The sequence below is a fragment of the Callospermophilus lateralis genome, chromosome 18 (assembly GCF_048772815.1).
Source record: "Callospermophilus lateralis isolate mCalLat2 chromosome 18, mCalLat2.hap1, whole genome shotgun sequence".
Classification (NCBI taxonomy): domain Eukaryota; kingdom Metazoa; phylum Chordata; class Mammalia; order Rodentia; family Sciuridae; genus Callospermophilus; species Callospermophilus lateralis.
The window spans coordinates 32,859,821-32,885,160 of NC_135322.1; the positions used below are offsets into that span (position 1 = coordinate 32,859,821).

At 43.6% G+C, this 25,340-nt stretch overlaps 1 protein-coding gene and 1 pseudogene across 1 annotated transcript in view; one reads left to right on the forward strand and one right to left on the reverse strand.

Annotated features, from left to right (window-relative positions):
• The window catches only part of Abcc11 (ATP binding cassette subfamily C member 11), a 60,277-nt gene that overhangs the window by 18,524 nt on the left and 16,413 nt on the right, over window positions 1-25,340 (reverse strand). The window contains exons 10-19 of the mRNA XM_076837555.2: window positions 22,993-23,253; window positions 19,922-19,993; window positions 15,827-15,951; window positions 14,140-14,212; window positions 11,731-11,934; window positions 9,818-9,952; window positions 9,638-9,734; window positions 6,840-6,929; window positions 5,273-5,373; window positions 4,293-4,490 (exon numbers count right to left, since the gene is read on the reverse strand). Coding sequence (XP_076693670.2) covers window positions 4,293-4,490; window positions 5,273-5,373; window positions 6,840-6,929; window positions 9,638-9,734; window positions 9,818-9,952; window positions 11,731-11,934; window positions 14,140-14,212; window positions 15,827-15,951; window positions 19,922-19,993; window positions 22,993-23,253 — 1,356 coding nt within the window. The remainder of the gene's footprint in view (window positions 1-4,292; window positions 4,491-5,272; window positions 5,374-6,839; window positions 6,930-9,637; window positions 9,735-9,817; window positions 9,953-11,730; window positions 11,935-14,139; window positions 14,213-15,826; window positions 15,952-19,921; window positions 19,994-22,992; window positions 23,254-25,340) is intronic.
• Window positions 596-1,125, forward strand: LOC143383367 (S-adenosylmethionine decarboxylase proenzyme 2 pseudogene; annotated as a pseudogene).

The following is a 25,340-nucleotide window of genomic DNA, read 5'->3' on the forward strand; positions in this document are numbered from 1 at the left end:
ATACTTAAAATTCTTTTGTGGGAGACATTTAATTTTGTCATCTATCTTCCAAAAGAGCCCATGCCAATAAAAAAGGGGCCAAATTAATATGTCCTTAAAAGGAAATTAAGCCCAAAGACTTTCCCTCTTTGCCCATCTGGTGTATAATATTAGTATATAAACCCGCAGTGTTAAGTTTATTGCTTAATTTGTGGGGCTGGAGGGGAAGACACCAGGTTGAGGGAAGAAATCAAAGGACTACAAATGCAGAAACAATTATTAAAACAGTAATACACAAAATGAGTAAAGGGAATCATTTTCTTAAGGACTTGTCTTGTGAAAAAAAATTTAATTGCTGTTGCAAAAAAAAAAAAAAAACATCTGTGTGAAGTAGAAACTGGTTTCGATAACATTAGTAGAAACTATGTTCTAGAAAGTAAAGGTAACTGGATGTAAAATTCTAGCAGCAATTTAATAGAACAGTCCCAGATGGTTAGGCTGAAGCTAACACCTAATGAGGATGAAAGCCTTGTCGGTGGGGAATTTTGGATAATACCTGCAGAAATAGTACACTGTGCATAAACCAAATTGAATTGTTTTCATAAATGTTGTAAATTCTGACTCTTGGTACTTATAGATTCTGGATTTCCCAGAGAGTTGGGTAATAAGCCAACCAGATTAAACCCTGGAAATTTTTTTTGATGAGTGAGCTTGATCCAGCATTTATGGACCAGTTCTACGTGAGAAAAGGTGTTACTGCAAAGGATGTCACTGGTACGAGTGGAATCTGTCACTGATGCCACCCTGTTCAATCCTTGTAGATGTTCAATGAATGGAATGAAATCAGGTGGAACTTACTGGACTGTTCACATCACACCAGAACCAGAATTTTCTTATGTTAGCTTGGAAACAAACTTAAGTCAGACCTTTTAGGATCACCTGAGCAGCAAAGTTGTGGAGGTCATCAAGCCAGGAAAATTTGTGACCACCTTGTTTGTTAATCAGAGTTCTAACTGTTGCACAGTGCTTTCTTCACCCCAGAAGATTGAAGGTTTTAAACGTCTTGATTGCCAGAGTGCTATGTTCAATGATTACAATTTGGTCTTTACCAGTTTTGCCAAGCAGCAGCAACAACAGCAGAGTTGATTAAGGAAAATGAAGAAAAATACGCAAAAAGAGAGCACACATAGAAGTGGTGACTGCTTTCTAGATGTTGATGCTGGGGGCTATACTTTCCAAAACCATCACCTTGTAATTGCAGAAGGCCCTAGATGTAATGACAGTGTGATCAATTTGAAGTGTATGCATTAGATTTCTTGCATGAATGGTCTCTTCTGTGTTTAGGTATTCTATGCCGGTCTTGCTGTGAAATTGAAGTGCATGTAGAAAAAAAAATTTACTATATGAAGCTCCTAACATTTTCTATAGAAGGGATGGATGACTGTCACTCAGGATGGCTAAAGGTGAATAGCAGCAATTCCACTTAAATTTCACAAGACTAGGACTCTTGGGTTGTATTTCACCATGATTGCTCCATCTTGAAGGTGGAACCCAACTTGATCTCTGAAAGCCAGTGGACATGAGGTCCTTTGGAAATCAAAGAACGTTTCCAACTGAAAGGACTCTAATAAGCATCTAGTTCAGTGTCCTTGTTTAACAGATGGAAAAAAGAACAATGAAGCTCAGAGGAGGGGCAGTGGCTTTGTGACTTGCTGAAGGTCACCCAAATATTAATGTCAAAGCCATGACTTGGACAGGCCTCTTTAAGTCTTCCCCCACCCTCAGCACAGCCAGCTCTTCACAGTAGGCGCTTCTTAAAGGCCCGTGGTGCTGACGGACAGACCACTTTCACTGCCCTATGGATTTCTCAAAAGCCACCATGCAAGAAATAGAAATTAATAAAAACTAATAGGATTTATTAAGGCCAAAATTAAAGGTAGGAGAAGAAGGAACATTGTGACTATTCAGAGACAGTAACTAACAGAGCCACCAAGGGCCCCTGCAGCAGCTGTCACGCAAATGCCTGTATAGTTCTTGTTCATGTTTGCTTTCTAAGAAGGTCACGGGAGCAGATTACCATCTTAGTACTTTTTCTGTCTCCAAAATGACTTTAGTTTTATTTCCAGAATCTTTTGTTAATTACTTGAGCTAAAGCAATCAGAATTGTTACAATCACTTCAAGAAATCAGAGGGCAAAAGGGTCATTCCCTCAAGGACTCCCAGCACCCAAGGGGAAGTCTGAGTGCTATGGAGTAGGGGGCACTCGGACAGACCTCAGTGCTGCTGGGAGTGTGCGAACCGTCCTTCTGAGCCCAGGATCATTGAGGATTAGGGGCAAATGCTGGAGACACAGGGAAGAGGGTTTTTGGTTGCCTCCTAAAATAAAACTAAGCAGGAATGTTTTTGTTGGTTGCTTGGGTTTAGTTTAGTTGTTCTTCTTCTTACCATTGAGCTGAGTTTTTCAGAGATTTTATCCTTCACTCATGATTTAAAACTACAAAGTCAAATTAAAGTCGGCTGGGGATATAGCTCAGTTGGTAGAGTGCTTGCCTTGCATGCATAAGGCCCTGGGCTCAATCCTTAGCACCACCACAAAAAAAAAAAAAAAAGTCAAGTGGATGGGGCTGGGGATGTGGCTCAAGCGGTAGCACTCTCGCCTGGCATGCATGCTGCCCGGGTTCGATCCTCAGCACCACATACAAACAAAGATGTGTCCGCCGAAAACTAAAAAATAAACATTAAAAAAAAAATTCTCTCTCTATCTTTCTCACTCTCTCTTTTAAAAAAATAAAGTCATAAAAGAACTAGAAAAAGAGAAATATTCAAAATATTAAACACTTTCTAATGGAAAGAAACCTGGATATTTCTTAAAATTAAGGTATAAAACATCATTTGCAGGACTAGCTTCTGAATATTTCTAGAATCTTGGAGCAGGGCAGCCAGAGGCTCCTGTAGAGACCATGGGGCCAAGTGCTGTACCGCTGCCTGGATGGTAAATGGTGGGCCTCAGATAGCACTGGGCTTACCTGCCAGGTAGTCACCTTACCTGAGAAGGAGGGAAAGCTCTTGCCTCATCCTCCTGAGACTGAAACACTTAACAGTAACACAACTTGCATTCAATCTACCAAGAATGATGGGTCTCTTCCTTCCCTTCCACGCGCTCCTATCAGAGCGCCTAGCTCACACCTCTGAGCTCCAGCCTTCTGCACTCCATTCACTTCCCCAGAAATGCTCTGCTTTTGTCGACCTCCGCCTCCTAATCTTAAGATGGCTAAACCCCAACTCATCCTTCAAGGAGTGACTGCATCCTCCAAGAAGCTTTCTTGGACTACCTCCACTCCCGACTTCCTTCCCCGACACCCAAGCCAAGGTTAGGTGCTTCCTACATTCTTAGAGCCCTGTGTGCTCCATCCCATGGTCCACTTGCACATCATATTACAGTGGCCCATTTTCTTCCCTTTCTCCCCCATTAGACCATAAACCCATTATAGCCCAAACCCTTCCCACAATGTTCATTCACCACTGCAAGCCTGTAACAGTATCTATCAGTAGTGATATCTGGTGAGGGGAAGAAGTGATATTTCTAGGAGGTGTGGTGTTGGTATTCCAACATGTGATGCCTTAAGTGTATCTAACATGCATAACACTTAATGCACATTCTAACCCCTAATGCACATGGAATTCCAGTTATCTCACAGGTAAAATGAGGATGACCATACCCACTACAACAGGCACTTGGGGAAATTATCAGCAACTTTAAATGTGACAGGGTTCAGCCAACAGAGGCGAGCATTGGTGTGTCCCTTAACCCTCCACCAAGGGACACTGAACTCTTAACTCATTCTTCCAACAGCAGGAGAGTTCTGAGGCACCTTCCTCAATCCCTACCCACCTAGTAAACCAGTTACACTCCCTTGTAACTATGACATTCTGGGAAAAGGCAGAACTATGGAGACAGAAAAAGCAATCAGGGATTTGGGGTATTTTTAGGGCAGGGAAACTCTTTTTTATGATTTTAAAATGGTGGATACATGTCATTATACATTTGTTAAAACCCATAAAATGTGCAATACAAATAGTGAACCCAAATGCAAACTGTTGACTTTAGTTAATATTAGCAAGGTATCAATTGACTCATTCATTTTAACAAATGTTCCACAGTAATGCAAGACATTAAGACTAAGAGAAACTGGGGGGATGGAGGGGGGCGGATATGGAAATGCTTCATTTCTGCTCCATTTCTCTATAAATCAAAAACCAAGTTAGGTAAGGTCAGGGTTCAGCCTTGGCATATCTAGCACCCAAATCCATACCTTGTCAAGGAGCTTGTCGTGCAAGACTGTAGTTGCTTTTCTGGTGACCTTGGTGAAAGTCCCTGAGGAGCAGATCCCTGTACAGATTAGGCACAGGGTGCTGAGGCCGTACACCAGTTGGTAAAAGGGCAGCTGAGGATTGTCCAGCATGTCTCCCGGGTCTGCAGTGGTCCAGTTGCTCTCTTGGCTGCAATTGGTCTTCAGGAAAGAACAGGGGTCCAGGGTGAAATTCAAGAAGAGAATGTCCTTCTCCAAGGGGCTACATAAAACCACGTGTTCAAACCTCCCTGCTCCATGCTTTAGCTGTTCTCCTTCTTTTCTTTCCTCCTGCCCTCCCCTGGATTAGGTCCTCAAGGCCCATCCCCCGGACCACAACAGCCACCCCTTCTACATTCTCCACTGCAATGCAAAGACAAGATGGACACATGACTTCCCAGGCTCCGTGCCAGCATGGTTTCAAGTTAGACTCTACCAAGGAGAGGCACTCATAGGAAATCTGAAAGGTGGAAAAGGAGAAGCCATCATACTGTGGTGGCAACTGGGCAGGTGCATGGGATGTGGACTTTTGCCATTGGCTTTCAGGTGTCTTTCTAAAACTCACCCACTTTAATTCTGCCTCATGGTGGCTCCCATCCCCCAGTGCCCCAGAGTCCAGGGAAGTACTTTAAATAAAGCACAGTAAGGAGGCAAAATTCAAACCAAAGGAGAAACCCACGAAGGAGACATGCACGGATTCCTGGGGACTGTTTGGGAACAGAAATCTCTTGGGTTTGTCCCCAAAAGACTGCATGGTGATGACCCATTCTACAAAGCCAGAAGGCCAGTGCAGGATCCCAGCTCCCAGACTATTCTTCCTGGAACACACTTGTCAACTCAGCACTGGGCTTGCCCCATGGGTCCCTAGCTGTGCTCTAGCCCTCAAGGGGATCTAAGGGAGCAAGAAGCCACCTACTCACACAAACCCACATCATGATACTCACCCCTGAGCCCTGTGCCAACCAATAGCTCAGCCACCAGAGATTGAAGATTGTGAGGAAGACTATCACCACCATCAGAAGGAAAACTGTGACAGACAGGCAACCTGGGGGGAAGACAGAGGGGGTGCACAGGTGGTGCCATGAGAAGATGCCAAGCAGTAAGTATCAGAGCTGCTAAGCCCTGAACCATTTGATCCCCTGGACCCCCATCCATCTTGGACACCCTGGAAGACTGGGAAGAACTGGGCTCTAAAGTTGGAGAGCCCTCGGTGCAACTCCTGGATTAAATTCTGACTTCCAAGTTGGGTGACCCTGGAGAAGGCATCCAATATCAGTGATAGTCTATTTCCTTGCCTTTTAAATGGTGACCTTCAAACAGACTCAGGGACAAACCAAAGATGAAATGAGATGATGTGTGTCAGGCACCCAGCCAAGTGCCTGGCACAGCTGCAGTATTCTAAAAAAGTTAGCTCCACCTTATGCAGATTCTTAGGGTTCACTTTTAGAAAGAACCTTTACAGTCATCTTTTATACATTAACGTGTACTGTGAACTATTATGTTCTGCGTGCGGTTTCTGAGGCTTTGATTCCTATTCTCATTTCCATGGGTGCTATGGTTTGAATGTATGCATTCCTCCCAAATTCCTATGATGAAACCAAAGCAGCAAGATGATGGTATTAGAAGGTGGGGCTTTGGGGGGTGTTAGGTCATGAGGGTGCCACTCTTGTAAGTGCCTTTACAGAAGAGATTTTGAGCCCTGCCTCATCCATTTTCCAAATGCCTCCCTCTGGAGGACAGAGGGCACAGCATTCAAGCTATACCATCTTGGAAGCAAACATCAGACCCTCACCAGACACTGAACTGGCCAGTTCCTTGATCTTGGACTTCCCACTTCTAGAACTGTGAGAAATAAATTTCCATTTTTTATAAATCACCCAGTCTCAGGCATGTTGTAACAATAGCACAGACAGACTATGACAATGAGGAAACTGAATCTCAGAGAGAGGAGAAACAGTTCCCAGAGTCACAGGGCTGGTAAGTGGAAGATCTTGGATTCAAAAAGTCAAGGACAGGAGACCTGGGGTGCATTCCCTCCTTTGGTATCTGCCTCTTGCCCTAGCACTCCACCCATCTACCCAGTCTATGTCCCGTGCCCATGTGTCTTTCCCAAATTCTACATTTCTTCCAAGTTCTGCTAGTGTCCCTACGTGCAGTGCTTGCTGGTCTTTTCTCTCCTGTTTTTTTCTTTCAGCTCTGCCCATGATCCATTCAATTGATTTCACAACCCGCTTTTAGTGAGTCGGGACCCAAAGTTTAGAAAACACTGAAATAACAACTATACTGAAATAATTAGCAGATGTGAAAACATCATTGCCAACGTTGGCTCATGCCAGAGTTACTACAACGGAGAATGGTCGGATTTGTGCAAGTCAGATTCCATGAGTGGCATGACCCCTCTGTGCCTCTCCACCTCCTAGGACCTCACAGGTTCCAGTCTGACCTGGCTTCAGGGGAGGTGCTGATCAGGACAAGAGCCCCAGGCCTGGGGTGGATGCTGATAGACCATACCTCCAGCTGCTCTGATGTACTGGAGGTAGACACTCCAACTCAGGGAACCTTCTTTCATCTCCTCCTTCTTTGTGAGCTGCTCTTCTGGTACTGGGTCAGAATAAGAAAAAAGAGAAAATGAAATGCCTCCCAATCAGCTGCTCCCCTTCCAGGGCCAAGGGGGTGTCCTGGCAAAGCCTTCTGCTTCCTCACCTTCCAGGGAGGGTGAGTGTGGAGCTGGGATTTACCTAGGTCTGTCCCTGAGCAGCAGGTTTTCCATGGAAAACATAACTGATGATAATCATCGATTTGAACTCCAGAGTCTGGATAGAGGGTCCCTCCCTGGCCATTCAAAAAATTCTGGAGGGGCCAAGCATGATGGCGCACACCTGTAATCCCAGCAGCTCAGGAGGCTGAGAGGGGAGGATGTCAAGTTCAAAGCCAGCAGCAACCGAACAAGGCGCTAAGCAATTCAATGAGACCCTGTCTCTAAAAAAAAATACAAAAAAGGGCTGGGGATATGGCTTACTGGTCAAGTGCCCCTGAGTTCAATCCCCAGTACAAAACAAAACAAAACCCGTGGAGGGTCCACCATTCCCATGTGCTTAATGGGTTGAGAGAGGCAGAAGGAGCAAATGAAGCAAGCAGTGATGTGGGACCAGAAAGTCTGGGTTCCAGAATGGTCACCATGTCACTGTGAAACCTCAGATCACTTAACCTGTTTTTCCATCTGAAAAATAGCAGGCCTGGATTGTTGCAAGATGCTCTGCAGCAATACATATTTGAGACAACGTTTCAAAAAAACAGTCACGACATCGGTCCAGGCAGACATTGGCCAGGAGCATGGGCTACAGAACAGTGCTTAGAAACACCAGTAGGTGGGCTGGGGATGTGGCTCAAGCGGTAGTGCGCTCGCCTGGCATGCGCGAGAAGCTGGGTTGGATCCTCAGCACCACATACAAATAAAATAAAGATTTGTGTCCACCGAAAACTAAAAAATAAATAAAAATTTTAAAAAATTCTCTCTCTCTAAAAAAGAAAGAAAGAAAGAAATACTAGTAGGTACCTCTGATAATAACAGCAACCACCTGCACAGCCATGAATGACTGTTGTGTCTGCCTGACATTCTCCCTTCTACTAAAACAGAACCCCAATATTTCCTGGGAAGAGACTCCCTTTCTAAAATTCAAATCCTGAGAAAAACTAGAGTAGGGTAGAAAATCTTTCAATGGGCTTTTACCAAAAAGACTCTGCACTTGTTACTACTGCTTGGAGCACCCCAAAGATGCTGATTCCTAATTCTTCTCCTTTTCCCTTTAGTCTATGGTCCACACCCTGCCCTGCCAAGACATTATCTTTCTGTCTATATTAGCCCAAATCTGTTTCTGACCCTGGCAGCGGAAGACTAATGGTGACAGGAAACTACAATGGGCCATGCACTGTGCTGGGAATTTCCCTAGACCCGACCTCATCTAATCTCTACTACAACCCTGCAAAGTCTGTACTATTATCTCCACTTTTGCCACTGAGGGTTCCCAGAGCTTGTGCCGCTTGGCTGGGATCCCACAGCTTTGTAAGCAGCAGAACTGGGTTTCAATTCAAGAATGAATTTTCTTTTTCTTTTATATGTTCTAGTAAGTTAAGAACCATTTTTCTTGAAGGGAAAATCTTTCCCTTGTGCTACCCTGCCTCAGAAAAGAGGCTGATTTCCAACACCTTTGCTCACAGCATTTGTTCTCTTTTTTTATTAATTTTTTTTATTTATATGAGACAGTGGAATGCATTACAATTCTTATTACACATATAGAGCACAGTTTTTCATATCTCTGGTTGAATACAAAGTATATTCACTCAGATTTGTGTCTTCATACATGTACTTTGGATAGTCATGTCCATCACATTCCACCATCATTTCTAACCCCATGTCTCCTCCCTTCCCCTCCCACTCGTCTGCCCTATCTAGAGTTCGTCTATTCCTCCCAAACTCCCTCTCCCTCTCCCACTATGAATCAGCCTCCTTATATCAGAGAAAACATTCGGCATTTGGTTTTTTGGGACTGGCTAACTTCACTTAGCATTATCTTCTCCAACTCCATCCATTTACCTGCAAATGCCATGATTTTATTCTCTTTTATTGCTGAGTAATATTCCATTGTGTATCTATGCCACATTTTTTATCCATCTACTGAAGGGCATCTAGGTTCTACAGTTTAGCTATTGTGAATTGTGCTGCTATAAACATTGATGTGGCTGTATCCCTGTACTATGATGTTTTTAAGTCCTTTGGGTAAAGTCCATTTGGGTCAAATGGTGGTTCCATTCCCAATTTTCCAAGAAATCTCCATACTGCTTTCCATATTGGCTGTAGCAATTTGCAGTCCCACCAGCAGTGTACGAGTATGACTTTTTCCCCACATTCTTTCCAACACTTATTGTTGTTTGTATTCTTAATAGCTGCCATTCTGACTAAAGTGAGATGAAATCTTAGAGTGGTTTTGATTTGCATTTCTCTAATTGCTAGAGATGATGAACATTTTTCATATATTTGGTGATTGATTGTATATCATCTTAGGAATGATCCTCCTGATGTCTTGCAAAGCCGTCAGCAGTCACTTCCTGGATGGGATGCTTCAGGCCTCCTGATCACCACCACCCTTACCCTGGTCCTCAACGACTCCAAGCTGTAACCCGTGTGTGAGAACATTTAGGATCTAGCATAGTGAGGGAAGTGGCCCTGGAAGACATGAACCTGGCATTTCTTCCAAGACCTCAGAGGAACCCGGAATGGAGGCATCCTGGAGATTTCCCCTCATCCTTACCAGCATTCTCCTTGAGGGGCTCTTCCTTGCCGGTAGCCAGAGCCTGACCTGCTTCCTGTGGGTTCTCTGCAGTCGCTGCTGCCTCCTGCAGTGTGTCCTGGGAAGACAGTACAGGCGCCTGGTGAAGGAAGGGTGCTCTGCTCTTCCCTGGGAGCCAGAGCTGGGCGGGGCGGAAATCACCTGCAAGGTGTCCTCCCGCATCTTCTGCACCAGCTGGGCATACCGCCCCGCTTTCTGCATTAACTCTCCGTGAGTTCCATTTTCACAGATCTTCCCATCTTCCAGCAAAATGATCTGGTCGCAAAACTCTAAGTACTGGGCAATCAAAAGCAATAAGGTCTTCAGTAAGTATATGTGAGGGTGTTCGACTTCATTATTCATTGGGGAAAATGTAAATTTAAATGCTAATAAATATTAGTTTGTACCACGAGATTGGCAAAAACTCACAAGTCAGACAACCCCCACGTATTGGCGACAATCCAAGTGGTTTGGTTTGGATGTGAGTTGTCCTCCAAAAGCTCACAGGTGAGACAATGCAAGACAGCTCAGAGGAGAAATGACTGGGTTGTGAGAGTTTTAACTCAATCAGTGAATTAATCCTTTAACAGGGATTAACTGAGTGGTAACTGAAGTGGTGGGGTGTGGCCGGAGGAGGGGGGCATTAGGGTGTGGCTTTAGTGTATACATTTGTATCTGGAAAGTAGATTCTCTCTCCCTGCTTCTTGGTCACCATGATGTGAGCAGCTTCCCTCCACTACACATCTTCCACCATGACGGTCACCTCACCTCCAGCCATGAGGAATGGAGCTACCCTTCTATGGACTAAGACCTCTGAAACCGCGAGCCTTTGAATAAAATTTTCCTCCTCTATAATTGTTCTGGTCTGGTCCTAGCAGTGAAAAAACTGACTAAAACTTCAAAGTAAGGAGAATTCTCATAAAGTGCTGGGGAGATGGTAGGTTGGCACAGATACTTTGGAGGCTATTTAAAAATATCTAGTAACGTGCAAGGTGGTTTCGGTTTGGGGAAACTGGGGGCCAATTCCAGGGCCTCCCACATGATACGATACCCCCAGCCCTTAAGATTTTTGAAGAATTATGAACAACTGATTCCTAAAACTCTATCCTAAAATAAAAACCTCTCAAGCCTATTTGCAAGGACAGTTGTAAAAATATATATATATATATATATATATATATATATATATATATATATATATGTAAAGGTGAAAATGGGAAACAAAAGTTCATGTGGGAGAAATGAATTCTAATATGTTCAAATACTGGAACACTATACCAGTGAGAATTCAATAAAGTTACCCATTATCAACATGGGAGATCTCAAAAACGAAAAGTTAAGTGAAAAAAAATATTGAAGGACACAGAAAGTAAAATATCAATAATATAACATTTAAAATATACAAAAAGGTGCCAGACACAGTGACTCACACCTGTAACCCCAGTGACTTGGGAGGCTGAGGCAGGGAGATCTCAAGTTCCAGCAACTTAGTGAGGCCCTAAGCAACTTAAGGAGACCCTGTTTCAAAATAAAAAAAGTAAAAAGGGCTGGGGATGTAGCTCAGTGGCAAAGCAATGTTGGCTTCAATCCCAGTATCAAATATATTAAAAATACACACACATATGTATGGAATACGTATAGATTCCTATATGTATTGTCAAAGCATGAAGACCATAAGCAATGAAGTAAGACGTTTTAGCAAGAGGGAGGAGAGAGTATGCAATGTAGGAGGGTAATCAATGTTTAATTGCTTACTCTGGGTGGTAGATACATAGGTTTTCATTAATTATTTTCTAAACCTTTTTTGGTCTTAAATATTTCATAGCAAAATAAATAGTAAGGCAGATGCTACCACCAGAATAATGAATGAAAGTAAACCTCTTTTCTTTATAAATTATCCAACCTCAGTTTTTTTTGTTATAGCACACAAAACGGATTAAGATACCAAATTTGGAGGAGTCTAATCAGATGAAGGGACAATTACTATGAGGTTGTTATTATGTACTCTAAAATGGTAGATCCTGAGGATCTTCATTATTCATCAATCATGGCCAGAGCCCTGGAGGGGTGGTCACCTGCAACTGGTGGGTGACCAGTATGACAGTCTTCCCCCTGAGTGTCTTCCTAATACACTCTTCAAAGATGCACTTCCCCACACGGGCATCCACCGCAGACAAGGGGTCATCTAGTAGGTAGACCTGATGGTTGGCATAGACAGCACGGGCCAGGCTGATCCTCTGCTTCTGTCCCCCTGAGAGGTTGAGACCCCTCTCCCCAATCTGCAGACAGGCAGCAAAAGGTACCATGTTTAGAGGGCAAAGACAATCAGTTAGGCTCAAATGGGTGGGTAGGGGTGGCAGATGGAATCCCCTCAGTACAGACCAAGACGTACCACATTCCAGGGTACCTGATGATTTTCAGAATTGTGCCCATCTCCTAATTGGATACAATTTTTCTAAACCTGTCAACTTCTCAGGAGGCATATTAAACTACTAAAAATTTAGATAGAAAAATAAATCACTCACTCCCAAGAAACAGTACCTTCTCATATCTCCTTCAAGTTTCAAACTTCTATTCACTGCACCTGGCTCTTTGTGGGACCATCAGCCTGGGTTAGGGGTGTCATCTGAGAACATCTGCACTGTTTGCAACCCTATCATAGCTTGGGGCTTTGCTGTTGCAGTCATGGGAAGGGTCACCTCCCATGCACCTGCTGTGTTAGGAATTCAGGGTGGAAACTGAGTCGCTGGGCAGCATGTTTGAGTCGCCTTGTAGATTAACACTGCAGGCAGCTGCCAGCTAGCCCACCAGGCCCTGAGAGCTAGGTCTGAGACTGTGTTCTAGCCCCTGTCTGTCATGAACTCCAGAGGTGTCTATAGAGAAGCAAAGTTCAAAAGGTGGGAGGGCAACCTCTTGTCACTGCTCTGCAACCAGGTCACCACCCTGTGACCCTGGACAAGCAACTTCACCTTACTGAGGCCAAGTTCCCCATTTATTCAACAAATCCTTATTAAATAGCTATTCCTGTGCTCTTAGAGTCACAGTTAACACCTATTCTCTGCCCAACACTATTCAAATTAGTTTGTATGAATTAATTTATTTAAACTTCAAAGTAATCCAATAAGTTCAGTCATCTTATTTAAGCCATTTTATAGCAGAACAACCTTAAAAAGAGAATTAAGCTCTCTATGTACAAGGATTTATAGTCCCATCTTTGAAAGAAGAATAACAAAACTACTGCTCTCAACCACTCTGGAAAGTAGTAGGGAGATTCCTCAGAAAACTTGGAATGGAACCACCATTTGACCCAACCATCACACTCCTCAGTTTATACTCAAAAGACTTTAAATGGGCAGACTACAGTGACACAGCCACATCAATGTTTTTAACAGCTCAATTCACAATAGCTAAACTGTGGAACCAAACTAGGTGCCCTTCAACAAATGCATGGATAAAAAAAAAAGTGGTCTATATATATACAATGGAATATTACTAAGCCTTAAAAATGAAATTATGGCATTTGCCAGTAAATGGACAAAGCTGGAGAATATTATGCTAGGCAAAATAAGCCAATCCCAGAGAACCAAAGGCCAAATGATTTCTCTGATATGCGGATGCCAATTCACAATGGAAGATGGGTAGCTAGGAAAGAATAGAGGTACTTAGGGTTAGACAGAGGGGAGTGAAAGGAGGAGAGGGAGTATGAGGGTAGGTAGGATAGAGCATGAATCAGACATTATTACTCTATGGGCATATATGACTACATGACCTATATAACTCTACATCATATACAACCAAAAGAATGCAAAGTTATACTCCATTTATATATGATGTGCCAAAATGAATTCTACTGTGTTTCTAATTAAAACGATTTTTTTTAAAAAGGACCCCTCCAAGGGCTCCTGTGAGGCTCACCCAAGACACTGCAAATTGCTAGAATAACACTCTGCATATAGCAAGAGCGTAATAGACCAGGCTCTTCCTAGATGACAGTAAAATCAAGATAACAAAGCCTCTGTTCTCATGAGGGGAGGAGTCTTACATGGATTAAAAAAAAAGTAGCTGTAAATAGTGAAATACCAGAAAAATGTTAGTCAGAAATTAGATCGCCTCTGAGGAGCCATGGCTGTTGTGCCCCTGGGCCGAGGAAGTGCTGATGGATTGGGGTGGAGACAGGAGGCGTGGGAAGCTGGTGGCTTCGCATCTTTGCAGGTTCTTTGTTCTTTTTCCAGAAAGAGGAGCTTGAGAGCAGCTCTCCACCTCTATGGGGCAGGGTGGGCTCTTTGGTTTCCAGTAAAATGAGCCCCATCTTCCCCTAGGGGGAGGCTTTGTTTTTGACCTTGAAGCAGGGGCTGACGATGGGCAAAGCTTGGGCTATTTTGGAAAGGGAAAGTTGGGTCACTCCTCTACCTGCCCAAGGAGGCAGCCTGGAGGAGAGAGCAGCAACCTTACCAGAGAGCTGGGGACGCTCGCCTCCCGCTCACCTCGGTCATGTCTCCAAAGGGCAGCGCTTCCAGGTCCTGGTTCAGAGAGCAGCAGTGGAGCACCTGGAGGTACCTGCCAAGGACAGGTAGCTGAACATATAAGTGGCCAGACCTCAGACCACCTGAAGTTTTAAAGGAAAGGTCTTGAATTCCAAGCTAAGAAATTTGGACTTGATCTTGGAGGACTTTTTCATTTCTTCCCCCCCCCCCTTTTTTTTTTAATTTCTTTTAAACTAATGCATACACTTGTCAAATATTTGAACAGAATATTTGACAAGGGTATGCATTAGCAGAAAAAATACAATAAAAATCAAGTCTCCTTTCAGTTGTGTTCCTCAGAAGCAGTATTTATTCAGAAATAATATATTCATCTGGATATACAGATTTATATTGTTTTAATGGCACCAATATAAGGCTACACCATGAATTATTTAACCATTCTCTAGTAATGGAATTTGGGATGGTTTCTAGTTCTTTTTCTCCTATGAACAAAGCAGTGTGAACCTTCTTTTGTATGGGTCTTTGTGTTCATGGCTAAAAATATCCACTCATTAAATACCTAGCAATAGATCTGCTGAGTCAAACACTTGGTGCATTTTAATTTTTTTTTTGTCAGACATTTCAAAACTGCTCTATGAGTTGTATTAGTCTTAAAGCAGAGCAAGATGAGAGCTGTGTTGTAATACGATTGCCTGGAGGACAGAATGGAGGGTGGAACAAAGAGGGGGACTAGAGACAGAGGCCACGGGGCAGGGGAAGTGGGAACTATTCCAACAAGAGATCACAGACTGGCACTGGCAGAAGAGATGGAAAAAAGAGAAATGCAAAAGATATTTAGGAGATAGACTTATCCAGGGTGGGTGACCAAGTTTGGGTGATCCAGTAAACTGAACAGAGCAATTGGGAAAGAGAAACTAGGGAGCTTGGTTGGGGCTGAGCAGACAGGGTGAGCATGAGTTGGTATTGCACATGACGTGGAAGTGCCTGTTATGGTTGAGATATGAGGTGTCAGATGGAGGTGGCTAGTTCAGACACCTACAAGTACATTTCTCACTGGTGTGACCAGGGACAGAAGGCAAACCAAGCAAATAGTCAAAGGAGATCAGTGTCTCCTGGAGTTGGAAGCATAGCTATAGCATTCAGGGCAGTTTTCCTGGACCCTCCCTTGATGAGGTGTCACTCTAAAATCCCAAGTACCTGTCTCCAGCAGGTCAACCTCAGGGTTCTGAGGGAGGGAGAGACCTCAAAGGGGATACTGATGGAGCTGGCCGTGAATCTGAACTCATTTCCTCTTCATTGCATAATCTCATTATCCCCATTGTTTTCCTTTCGACAGAGGGCCAAGGATTTAATTAATGCAAAAGAATGGTAATATTTCTGGAGCAACAAGGTGTACTGACCATTTTGAGCCAAGACAGAGTAGTAATAGATTTCTGCAAGCGGCTGGGTTCAGGTCCTGGCTCTATCCTATCCTATCCCTTGTGTGACTTGGAATGAACTATTGACTCTTTTGAGGCCTCAGCTGGCTCCTCTGGAACATGGACATGATCATGACATCCCTTTCAAACTGAGCAGGAAACACAGTGATGCTCATACGTGATGCATACAAGGGTTGGCAGTTGGCAAACCGCCATGACCAGCGGGAGGCCCCTCCTCAGACCAGCCACCATCCCTTCCAGAAGCTTACCTGGCCTTGTCATACTGGCCTCCCATGAGGATGTTCTCCCTGATGCTGCCCCCCACGATCCAGGCCTGCTGGGGGACATAGGCCAGGCTTCCGCACACCCCCACTGTGCCTTCGAGCAAACGCATCTGCAGCAGAGTAAGTCCAGGCTCAGGACCAAGGAGGGACAAGGAGTAGACCCTGCCTGGCTTGCAGCCCCAGGGGCCCTCTGGAACCTGGAGAACTTCTGATATTAAAAAGGGCTTTTAATGTGGCCCTGCCAGGCCCACCAGGAAATCTGAGGGAACGGCCATGGGAACATATGGGAGCACTCGGAGCCCCACCAGGCCAGTCCCACTGTGAATGCAAGGTCTGCATGGAAGATACCGCAGGTTTTTTCCTCTGATTTCTCAGGTCCCTTATTTCCCAGCAACCAGTGCCTCCACCATCTTCACGTGGAGATCGAATGTCCCAGGTTATCTCTGAGCATGCCAGTATATTATGGAATTATTATTGTTTGGCAGGATAATGTTATTGTAGTTAGATAGAAAAATGTCCTTATTTTGGACATATTGATGAAACAATTACTAGAGAAAGTGTCATAGCCTCCCTAACTTAAAATACTTCTATAAAATGCAAAGGCCATCAACTATCAAATGCAGGTGGTGGGTCTACGGTTCTTTCCTGTAGTGTTCTTCCTGCCTTTTTGTATGATCAGTTTAAAAACAAAGAGGCCAACCAAATCTCCATCATGTTGGCTTAGGAAACAAATTCCTCAAGAAGACTCCAAAAGTTCAAGAAATAAAATCAAGAATCAATAGATGGGATTGTATCAAACCAAAAAGCTTCTTCACAGCAAAGGAAACAACCAAGAATGTAAAGAGAAAGCCTACAGAATGGGAGAAAATCTTTGCCACTTGCACTTCAGATAGAACATTCATCTCTAGGATATATAAAGAACTTAAAAACTCAACACCAAAAAAAAAAAAAACCCAGAAAACAAAACAAAAAACCAAAATAACCCAATCAATAAATGGGCAAAGGAACGGAATAGATACTTCACAGAAGGAGAAATATGAAGTCAACCAATATATGAAAAATGTCCAACATGACCAGCAATTAGAGAAATGCAAATTAAAACTACACTGAGATTTTACCTTACTCAAGTCTGAATGGCAATTATCAAAAAAACAAGTAATAATAGCTGGGTATAGTGGCTATTGTTACTCGTATTCCTATAATCCCAGTGGCTCAGGAGGCTGAGACAGAAGGATCTCCAGTTCAAAGCCAGCCTCAGCAACTGAGCAAAGTGCTAAGCAACTCAGTGAGACCGTCTCAAAAAAAAACCAATTATACATACATACACACACACACACACACACACACACACACACACACACATGGCTGGGGAGGTAACTCAGTGGTTAAGTGCCCCTGATTTCAATCCCTGGTACCAAAAGAAAAGAAAAGAAAAGAAAAAGAGTACAATTAACAATAAAGATTGGTGAGGATGAGGGTTGGATAAAGTTCACTCATTCATTGCTGGTGGGACTACAATTGGTGCAATCACTCTGGAAAGCAGTATGGAGATTCCTCAGAAAACTTGGAATGGAACCACCATTTGACCCAGTTATCCTACTCCTCGGCATAAACACAAAGGACTTAAAATCAGCATACTACAGTGATGCAGCTATACAATGTTCATAAAAAGAATGAAATTATGGTACTAGAGGTTATGATGTTAAGTGAAATAAGCCAATCCAAAAAAAAAAAAAAAAAACAAATGTTCTGTCTGATATGAGGATGCTGACTCACAATGGGGACAGGGAGAGAGAAATGGAGGTTCACTGGATTGGGATGGGGTTCAGGAAATGGGGGCAAAGGGCAAAGGAGGGGAGATGGGTTTGGGAAAGACAATAGAATGAATCAGACATAATTTTCCTAAGTTCATATATGAATACATGACCAGAATAACTCCACATCATGTACAACCACAAGAATGGGAAGTTATACTCCATGTATGTATGATATGTCAAAAAACATTCCACTGTCATGTATAACTAAAAAAATAATAAAAAAAGAATATTAGAAAAAAGAAGCCAAATGGAGTGGTGCCTGCCTGTAATCCCAGCTTCTAGGAAGGCTGAGGCAGGAGGATCGCAAGTTCAAGGCCAGCCTGGGTAACTTAGTGAGACCCTCATCTCCCTGTCTCAAAATACAATAAAAAGGGCTGGGGATGCAGCTCAGTGGTGGTGCACTTGCCTACCATATGGGAGGCCTGGAATCCAACCCCTGTACTGGAAAAAGAAAAAAAAAGAGGGAGCATCATACCCCCATGCCTGCCATCCAGGAGGACCTCAGTTCTTACTCCTTTCTCATTTTGATCCTGTATTTTTTTTAAATTTGGAGTTAGACTTTAGTTAATAAGAGGAAAACTTCTAAATGTCATCTCTGCTTTCCTTTATTAGAAGGAAAGTGATAATTGACTCCTTTGCAGAGGAAACTAGCAAATGTGTGGCCATGGAGAAAGGTGTCCTTGAAAGCTCAAGCCTCAGGTACACCTGGATTTCCACCCTGGCTCACCCCCTCCCTGCAGCCTACATCTGCTCAACATCTGTAAACAGGCCACAGCAAGTCACCCACCTCCTGAGGTTGCTAGCAGGACTTTAGGAAAATACTGAAAAGTTTTTAGGATACAGCCAGGCATGTATATTCTTGTTCTCTTTTTTTTTTTTTTTGCTAAGTTGCTGAAGCTGGCCTTGAACTTGCAATCCTCCTGCCTCAGCCTCCCAGTCACTGGTATCACAGGCATACACTACTATGCCTGGTTTAATTTTTTTTTTTTTTTTTTTTTAGTGAAGTCTTTGTTCTCTCCAGTTGCACAGTTGCAGGGAAGCTGGGGAAAGGCCATCACAAATGGAGCATAGTGAACTTCAGGAGCACATAGACCAGGAGCTGTCAGAGTGAAGTATAGGAGAGAATTGTTATTTGATGATGTCACCACAGTCCAAGGAGGTGAGTCTGTGGACATTTGGAGGAAGGAGCTGAGGGAAGAGCTGAATAAAGGAAGAAAAACTGTTAATTCTATAGACGTTGTGGGAAGGGGATGATAGGCAGAGAGAGACTCCCCAGGATAGGGTAAGCTGGGTCCATGTGGGAAGAGGAGGTGAGAGGCATCTCTTGGAGGTGACCACAAATGCCAGGTGTTGTGGGCATTTTAAGTTGTTTGCTATCAGGTGTGCAATGTGACCCTAAGTGACTTGGGAGCAGGGATTTGAGTGTTATTTTGGAAAGTAGAGATGGGGTATATTGAGACATAAGTCTTATTGGCTACAAAGAGACCTCACAAATGTCCACAGGCAAAGGACTTGGGGGCTTACATCTCAAAGACAGAGGTGCTCAGCATGCATATAGATTCCATTGATGGAGTAAGACTGTCCCATCACACAGCTGGAGGGAGACAGGAAGGGAAAGGTGAAGTACTGGGGAATGAATTGGAGTAAATTGTGTTTTGTGCATATGTGAGTATGTCCCAGTGAACTCCACTGTTATGCTTGATTATAATGCACTAATAAAAACATTTTTTTAAAAAAAAGATTGCCCCACAAGTTAGGGGTCAATTGTGCACCTATAATCCCAGCTACTCTGGAGGCTGAGGCAGGAGATGGCTTGAGCCCAAGAGTTTAAGATTAGTCAGGGCAACATAGTGAGACCCTGTCTCAAAAGTAAAAAAAAGAATGCTGTGTCCTATCCTTGTTGCTCCTAATGCTGCCCAACAAGGGTCAAGTCCCACTACTCAGTGGTATGAGTTTGGCTTCATGAAATGATTATCATCCTAAACCATGGAGCATCCCGTAACATCACAGAGAGCAGGTGAGAGAGGTCTCCAGGCAGCTGAGTGGTGGTCACCCCCACCAGCGCTGCCTGAGGGTGGGCGGTGCTGCTTAGGAGGTACAGGCTTTATAACTCACTCCCACAGCACATGCACAACTGGGCAATTCACCAAAAAATCCTACTTTTTCAGGAAGAAAGTGGCAATAAGCCTTACTGGGGACACTTGGGTGTGGGACCTAAAGGACTGCCTATGGGAGGAAATTCAAGTGGCCACAAGTCACTTACCTCGCCCAGGATAGCTGACAGCAGGCTGCTCTTGCCACTCCCAGTGTTGCCGCAGACCCCTAACATCATCCCCTGCAAAGCCAAGAGAGACAGGCAGGTTGGGGTGGCCTGACCCACCCACTGGCCCAGGGAGGGTGGATGGAACACAGAATGATAAACAGGAAACAAAATAACCACTCGCACTCCCAAAGCTCTAGACAAGCAAAGCTCAAGAGCTGCGAGTTCAGTCTGTGCAGGGCAGGATGGGCAGAGGGAGGGATTCCACACGAGTGGCAGAGAGGAACTAAAAGAGCCTGAATTCCAGATTGGCATCTACCCTGTTCTGATTGGCATCTACTCTACTCTGATCCTGAGAAAGTCACTTGGCCTCCAGTTTCTTCATCTCTAAAGTGGGGCTGAAGAAGCCAGTCTCAGAGAACTCACAAATGTATTCCTTCATTCATCTACTCACCAAATATTCATTTGAATTTCTTCTTTTATCAAGTAATAGATAAAGGAATTTTTGTGATCTTAATTCTAGTACATGGGGGGAAAGACAGAACAATCGATCTATTGATTGCAAAAATCTGAGGTAATAATTGATATCAGTAGGATGAAATCAGCTCCTACGACACAGAGCATTGGTTGGAAGCTAAGAGGGTTTTTCTCTCAAGAGAAGCCTTCTTGAGAGTAGGCCTTGTTGCAGCTTAGCCCTGAAAGACGAGAGCCAGACACAGAAAGATTTGGAGCAAGAGTGTTCCAGGATATGGACACACTCCTAAGGTCCTAAGGTCCACTCAAAGATCCTGAGGCTGGGACAAGGCTGGATGCCAAAGAGCTGAGAAAAGGTTGGTGGAGCTGGAAGGGAGGAAGTGAATGGGGGAAGGGTTCAAAGGCAGCTCTTGGAGGAAACCTGGGCTCCATACAAGGGCAGTGGGAAGTTGCTGAATTTAAGCAGGAAAGTGGCTTGATTTGGCTAATAGTTTAGAAAAATTCTTTATCTGCTGCATGGTAAGAGATCACAAGAAGGCAAACATGAAAGCAGAGAGGCTCATAAGGAAGTTCTGGAAATGCCCTGGTGGTGGCTGGAGCCAGGGCAGTGGAGCAGGCTGTGGTGAGAGGTGGCTGGGTTCTGGAGAGATGTCCAAGCAGAAGTGACAGGGCTTGCTGATCGATTGGGTTGGTGGGAGGGAAATGAAGGAATTGATTTTGACTCCCACGTCCTCAGCTGCTAGAAAAATGGTAGTGTCATCTCCTGAGATGGGGAAGATTTGGGTCTGAAAGGGTGAAAGTCAAAGCTAAGCACCGAAAAAACAAATAACACAATCAACCAATGAGCCAAGGACCTGATCAGACACTTCTCAGAAAAGGATATACAATCAATCGACAAATATATGAAAAAAATGTTCATCATCTCTAGCAATTATAGAAATGCAAATCAAAACTACTCTAAGGTATCATCTCACTCCAGTCAGAATGGCAGCTATTATGAAGACAAAGAACAATAAGTGTGGGTGAGAATGTGGGGAAAAAGGCACCCTCATACATTGCTGGTGGGGCTGCAAATTGGTGCAGCCAATATGGAAAGCAGTATGGAGATTTCTTGGATATCTGGGAACGGAGCCACCATTTGACCCAGCTGTCCCTCTCCTCAGACTATACCCAAAGGACTTAAAAACAGCATACTGCAGGGACACAGCCACATCAATGTTCATAACAGCACAAGTAACAATAGCTAAACTGTGGAACCAACCTAGATGCTCTTCAATAGATAAATGGATTAAAAAAAATGTGACATATATACACAATTGGAATTTTACTCAGCAATAAAAGAGAATAAAATCATGGCATTTGCAGGTAAATGGATGGAGTTGGAAAAGATAATGCTAAGTGAAGTTAGCCAGTCCCAAAAAACAAATGCCGAATGTTTTCTCTGATATAAGGAGGCTGATTCATAGTGGGTAGGGAGGGGGAGCATAGGAGGAATAGACGAACTCTAGATAGGGCAGAGGGGTTGGGGGGAAAGGGAAGAGGCAGGGGATTAGCAAGGATGGTGGAATGTGATGGAAATCATTATCCAAAGTACATATATGAAGACACAAATTGGGTGTCAACGTACTTTATATACAAAGATATGAAAAATTGTGCTCTATATGTGTAATAAGAATTGTAATGCATTCCACTGTCATGTATTTAAAAAAATAAAATCAATAAATAAAAATATATTCAAACTGATAAAAAAGACCCTGTTTTGTTTGAAGTGTTAGCTTGACATTTCAGAGACAGATTAAATATGCAGTTGAGGCTGGAGCCACAGGGAAACCACCAGGCTTGAGATAAGAGCACAGAGATGGAATTTAAAGCCATGGAACTAAAGACAATCTCCAAGGGAGAAAGTGTCAGTAGATAGATAGCAGATATTAATAACTATTACTATTAGTAATATCAATTTTAGATATTATATTCATCACCAGATAGAGATCAATTACTACATCTATTTTAAATTTATTATTAGATATTAATATAATATTAATAGACAATAGAGAAGAGGAGCAAAGGTGAGAAGGAGAGAGAACAGGAAGCTCACTCTTGTAAACAGTAGGCAGAGAAGGAGCCAGATAAGGTGAGTTCACAGAATAACCAGATTAAACCATGTAGGATAGTACTTGGCTTATACTAAGAATTTTATAAATGTTAGTTTATTCTCCTTCCCCTTTTTTCTTTTCTGTGTCCTTTGTTCCCCCCAAGGACAAGCACAAAGTACTTCCATATTATTCTGGGTCTTGCTTATTCTGCCCCCAAATGTAGAAGATTGATAACTCACACTGAAGTGTGAAAGATGTTCTGGATTGGCCTTTCATAAAAGAAATTGTATTTTGAGTTGTGGGGGAGTGCTATGGATGGCCTGTGCTGGGGACTGAGCCCTAGCTCACACACCATGAGTTATACCTCAAGCAAAATTTGAATTTTAAAGGGAGATTTTGGAGAAGGCAGGTTTTAGTCAAGGAACTAGTTGAGTGCTGGCCAAGCTCCCAGCCTGGGGCCCTGCTAGCCTGGCAGCAGGCCTGTCTGCGTGACCTGGTCAAGGCTACCTTTGGCACCACCAGGTTTATCTTGTGCAACTCTGGTCCAAAGTTCCCTTCTTTATCCTCTGGCCTGAGGGCATGTAAACTTGGCTGAGCCCTGGTCACCCCCTCAGCATTGCCTCTGTTCCTCTCCAGCTCCAAAGCCCCATTGATAATCCCAGGGCAAGTCTGTCGCCAAGACAAAGTGGCCTCCTCCAAAACCAGGGCTTTGCTGGGGTCTTCCAATGCCTGGACATATGAAACCGGGCTCTCTTGGAGGAAAAACTTCTGTAAAGACAAAGAGAAAGGGAGGGAGGGAGGGAGGGAGAGTTCAGTTCTTCTGTGCAGTAGGAAAGCATATCCAGTTTTGCTGACCTGCCGGTTGATATGGTTTAGTGAACTTCTAATAAGCACTTCAAGTTAGAAGTATCACCACAAACTGGGAGAAGGTCAGACTCTGTTGGTGCAGTTTTAGACCACTGGGCCTTCCTTCCATACTACTTTGGCTATCCGTTGATGAAGGCCTAACCTCTCCCAAGGGTTGCCAGCCATGGACTCGTGTGGGATTCATGTACAATTTTCTAATTAAACTTTTTGTGTAACAATTAAGAATAAAAATGACTTCTCTGTGTCTCCATCTCCCTGTCTGTAAAATACTCAGGTTGAGCTACATAAATCCTGGCATTTAAAAAAAGCTGGCTGGGAGGATGATCTCACCGATGCCAAGTGATATTTGTCTCTCTCTACTCTGGAGATCAGCCTAGACAAGGTCTAGAAGGATGGTTATTGACATTTGGGATGCCCTTACTCACCCTCTAAGCCCAGATTATGTATTCTTCATGTCTGCCCACCCCATGGGTGAAAACAAATAAGAAGGAGAGGACGGAGGGACAATCTCTATAAGGAAGAGGGGATGGGAGGGACCTGATGGAGCTTCTGAGGAGCTCTTGGGGCTGTTGACAAGTACAGACTGTCTCTGTGTTACACAGACAAGCCAAGTTCATCCAGCCACAGGACTTGCTCTTCCCTCTGCCTAGTCATCATGACTCAGCTCAAAATCACCTTGGGAGAGGGCCCTTCCCTGACCAGGCTCTCCACAATTCCCTCCAGGCCTCCCCAAAATTCTCTGTAGAACATCACAGTTATACTGGCCTCATGTGGGGAGGGGTGATGTGGATCAAGGTGTCTGATTGTCTCGTGGTCGTGGTGTGCTTGTGCTGGGATCCCCCCATGCACAGGTACGGGTTCACATTCTCCAGTTGCTATAGCAACGCTGCCCTGAGCAAAACTGTGCAAAAGCTCAGAGTTTTCAGTGAAATTCAGACACTAGCTCCCAAAGATAGAGGATTCTGAGCATAGCAAGATAAATATAATGACTCATCATTGCTGGGACCTTCAAGCTTGCCTGCTCTGCAGAAACTTCCCACAAATAACCTTTTGATGATAAAACCTATATAATAAACATGTGGAACCAGCTCTGGGTCACTGTTCTCCCAATCAGAGATCAGTTTCCCACGTGATCCCACTTTTCTCTCTAAATGTCTATGTGTCTGTCTTAATCCCCCATCACCCCTTGCTGGCTTTCTGAATTGATGGCTATGGGGCAGCCTCATATCTCTTCTTGCGATCTGATATAATCCTCTTTCATCATTAGTTTTACTTGTTAATTATCTGTTTCCAATACCAGATTGGAACACCCTAAAAACAGTCACTATTGGTCATATTTAATGTAGTATTCTCAAGTGCCTGACATGGGGTAAGTGCTCAATAAATATTTATTGAATGAATAAATGGATAAATGGATAGACGGACATATATATGGACGGATGGATGAATGGATGATACAGGCTGGGGATTGTATGCATTTAAAAGTAGGATGACTATGAAATGTCTTTTAAATATTGGTTTAAATTAGGGTTTCCCAATTCAAATGCTTGTTGGAGCAAGACTAGCTTTATGAATAAGCAGACCATTTCTAAGAGGACAAATGGTAAATAAGATGCAGCCCTGATATCAGAGATGCAATAGGGCATGGTGGAGTCTGCAGCAAACTGTATCCAAACACCCCATCTAAATAGGGAACTAGCTGCTCAGCTCAGCTCCTGCTGCTTCATGCTATAGGAGAATGTGATCCAGTGTTGCCAGATCTTCGGATTATTCAAGAGAATTCAGAAATTTGGGTTTTCGTATAAATTTTCCAGGTTTTTAAAGACCAGCAACAAATACTAGTTTGGTTTTCAGATTTGTTTGTTTGTTTAAGTAAAACTATCAAGGCCATCCTATGTAAATCTGGATCAGGGCTGCAGACCTGTCTGAAACCTAGCTTGGATTCACTATCCTAAGATCTCCTTGGGGACTGGGACCTGCCCTGATTC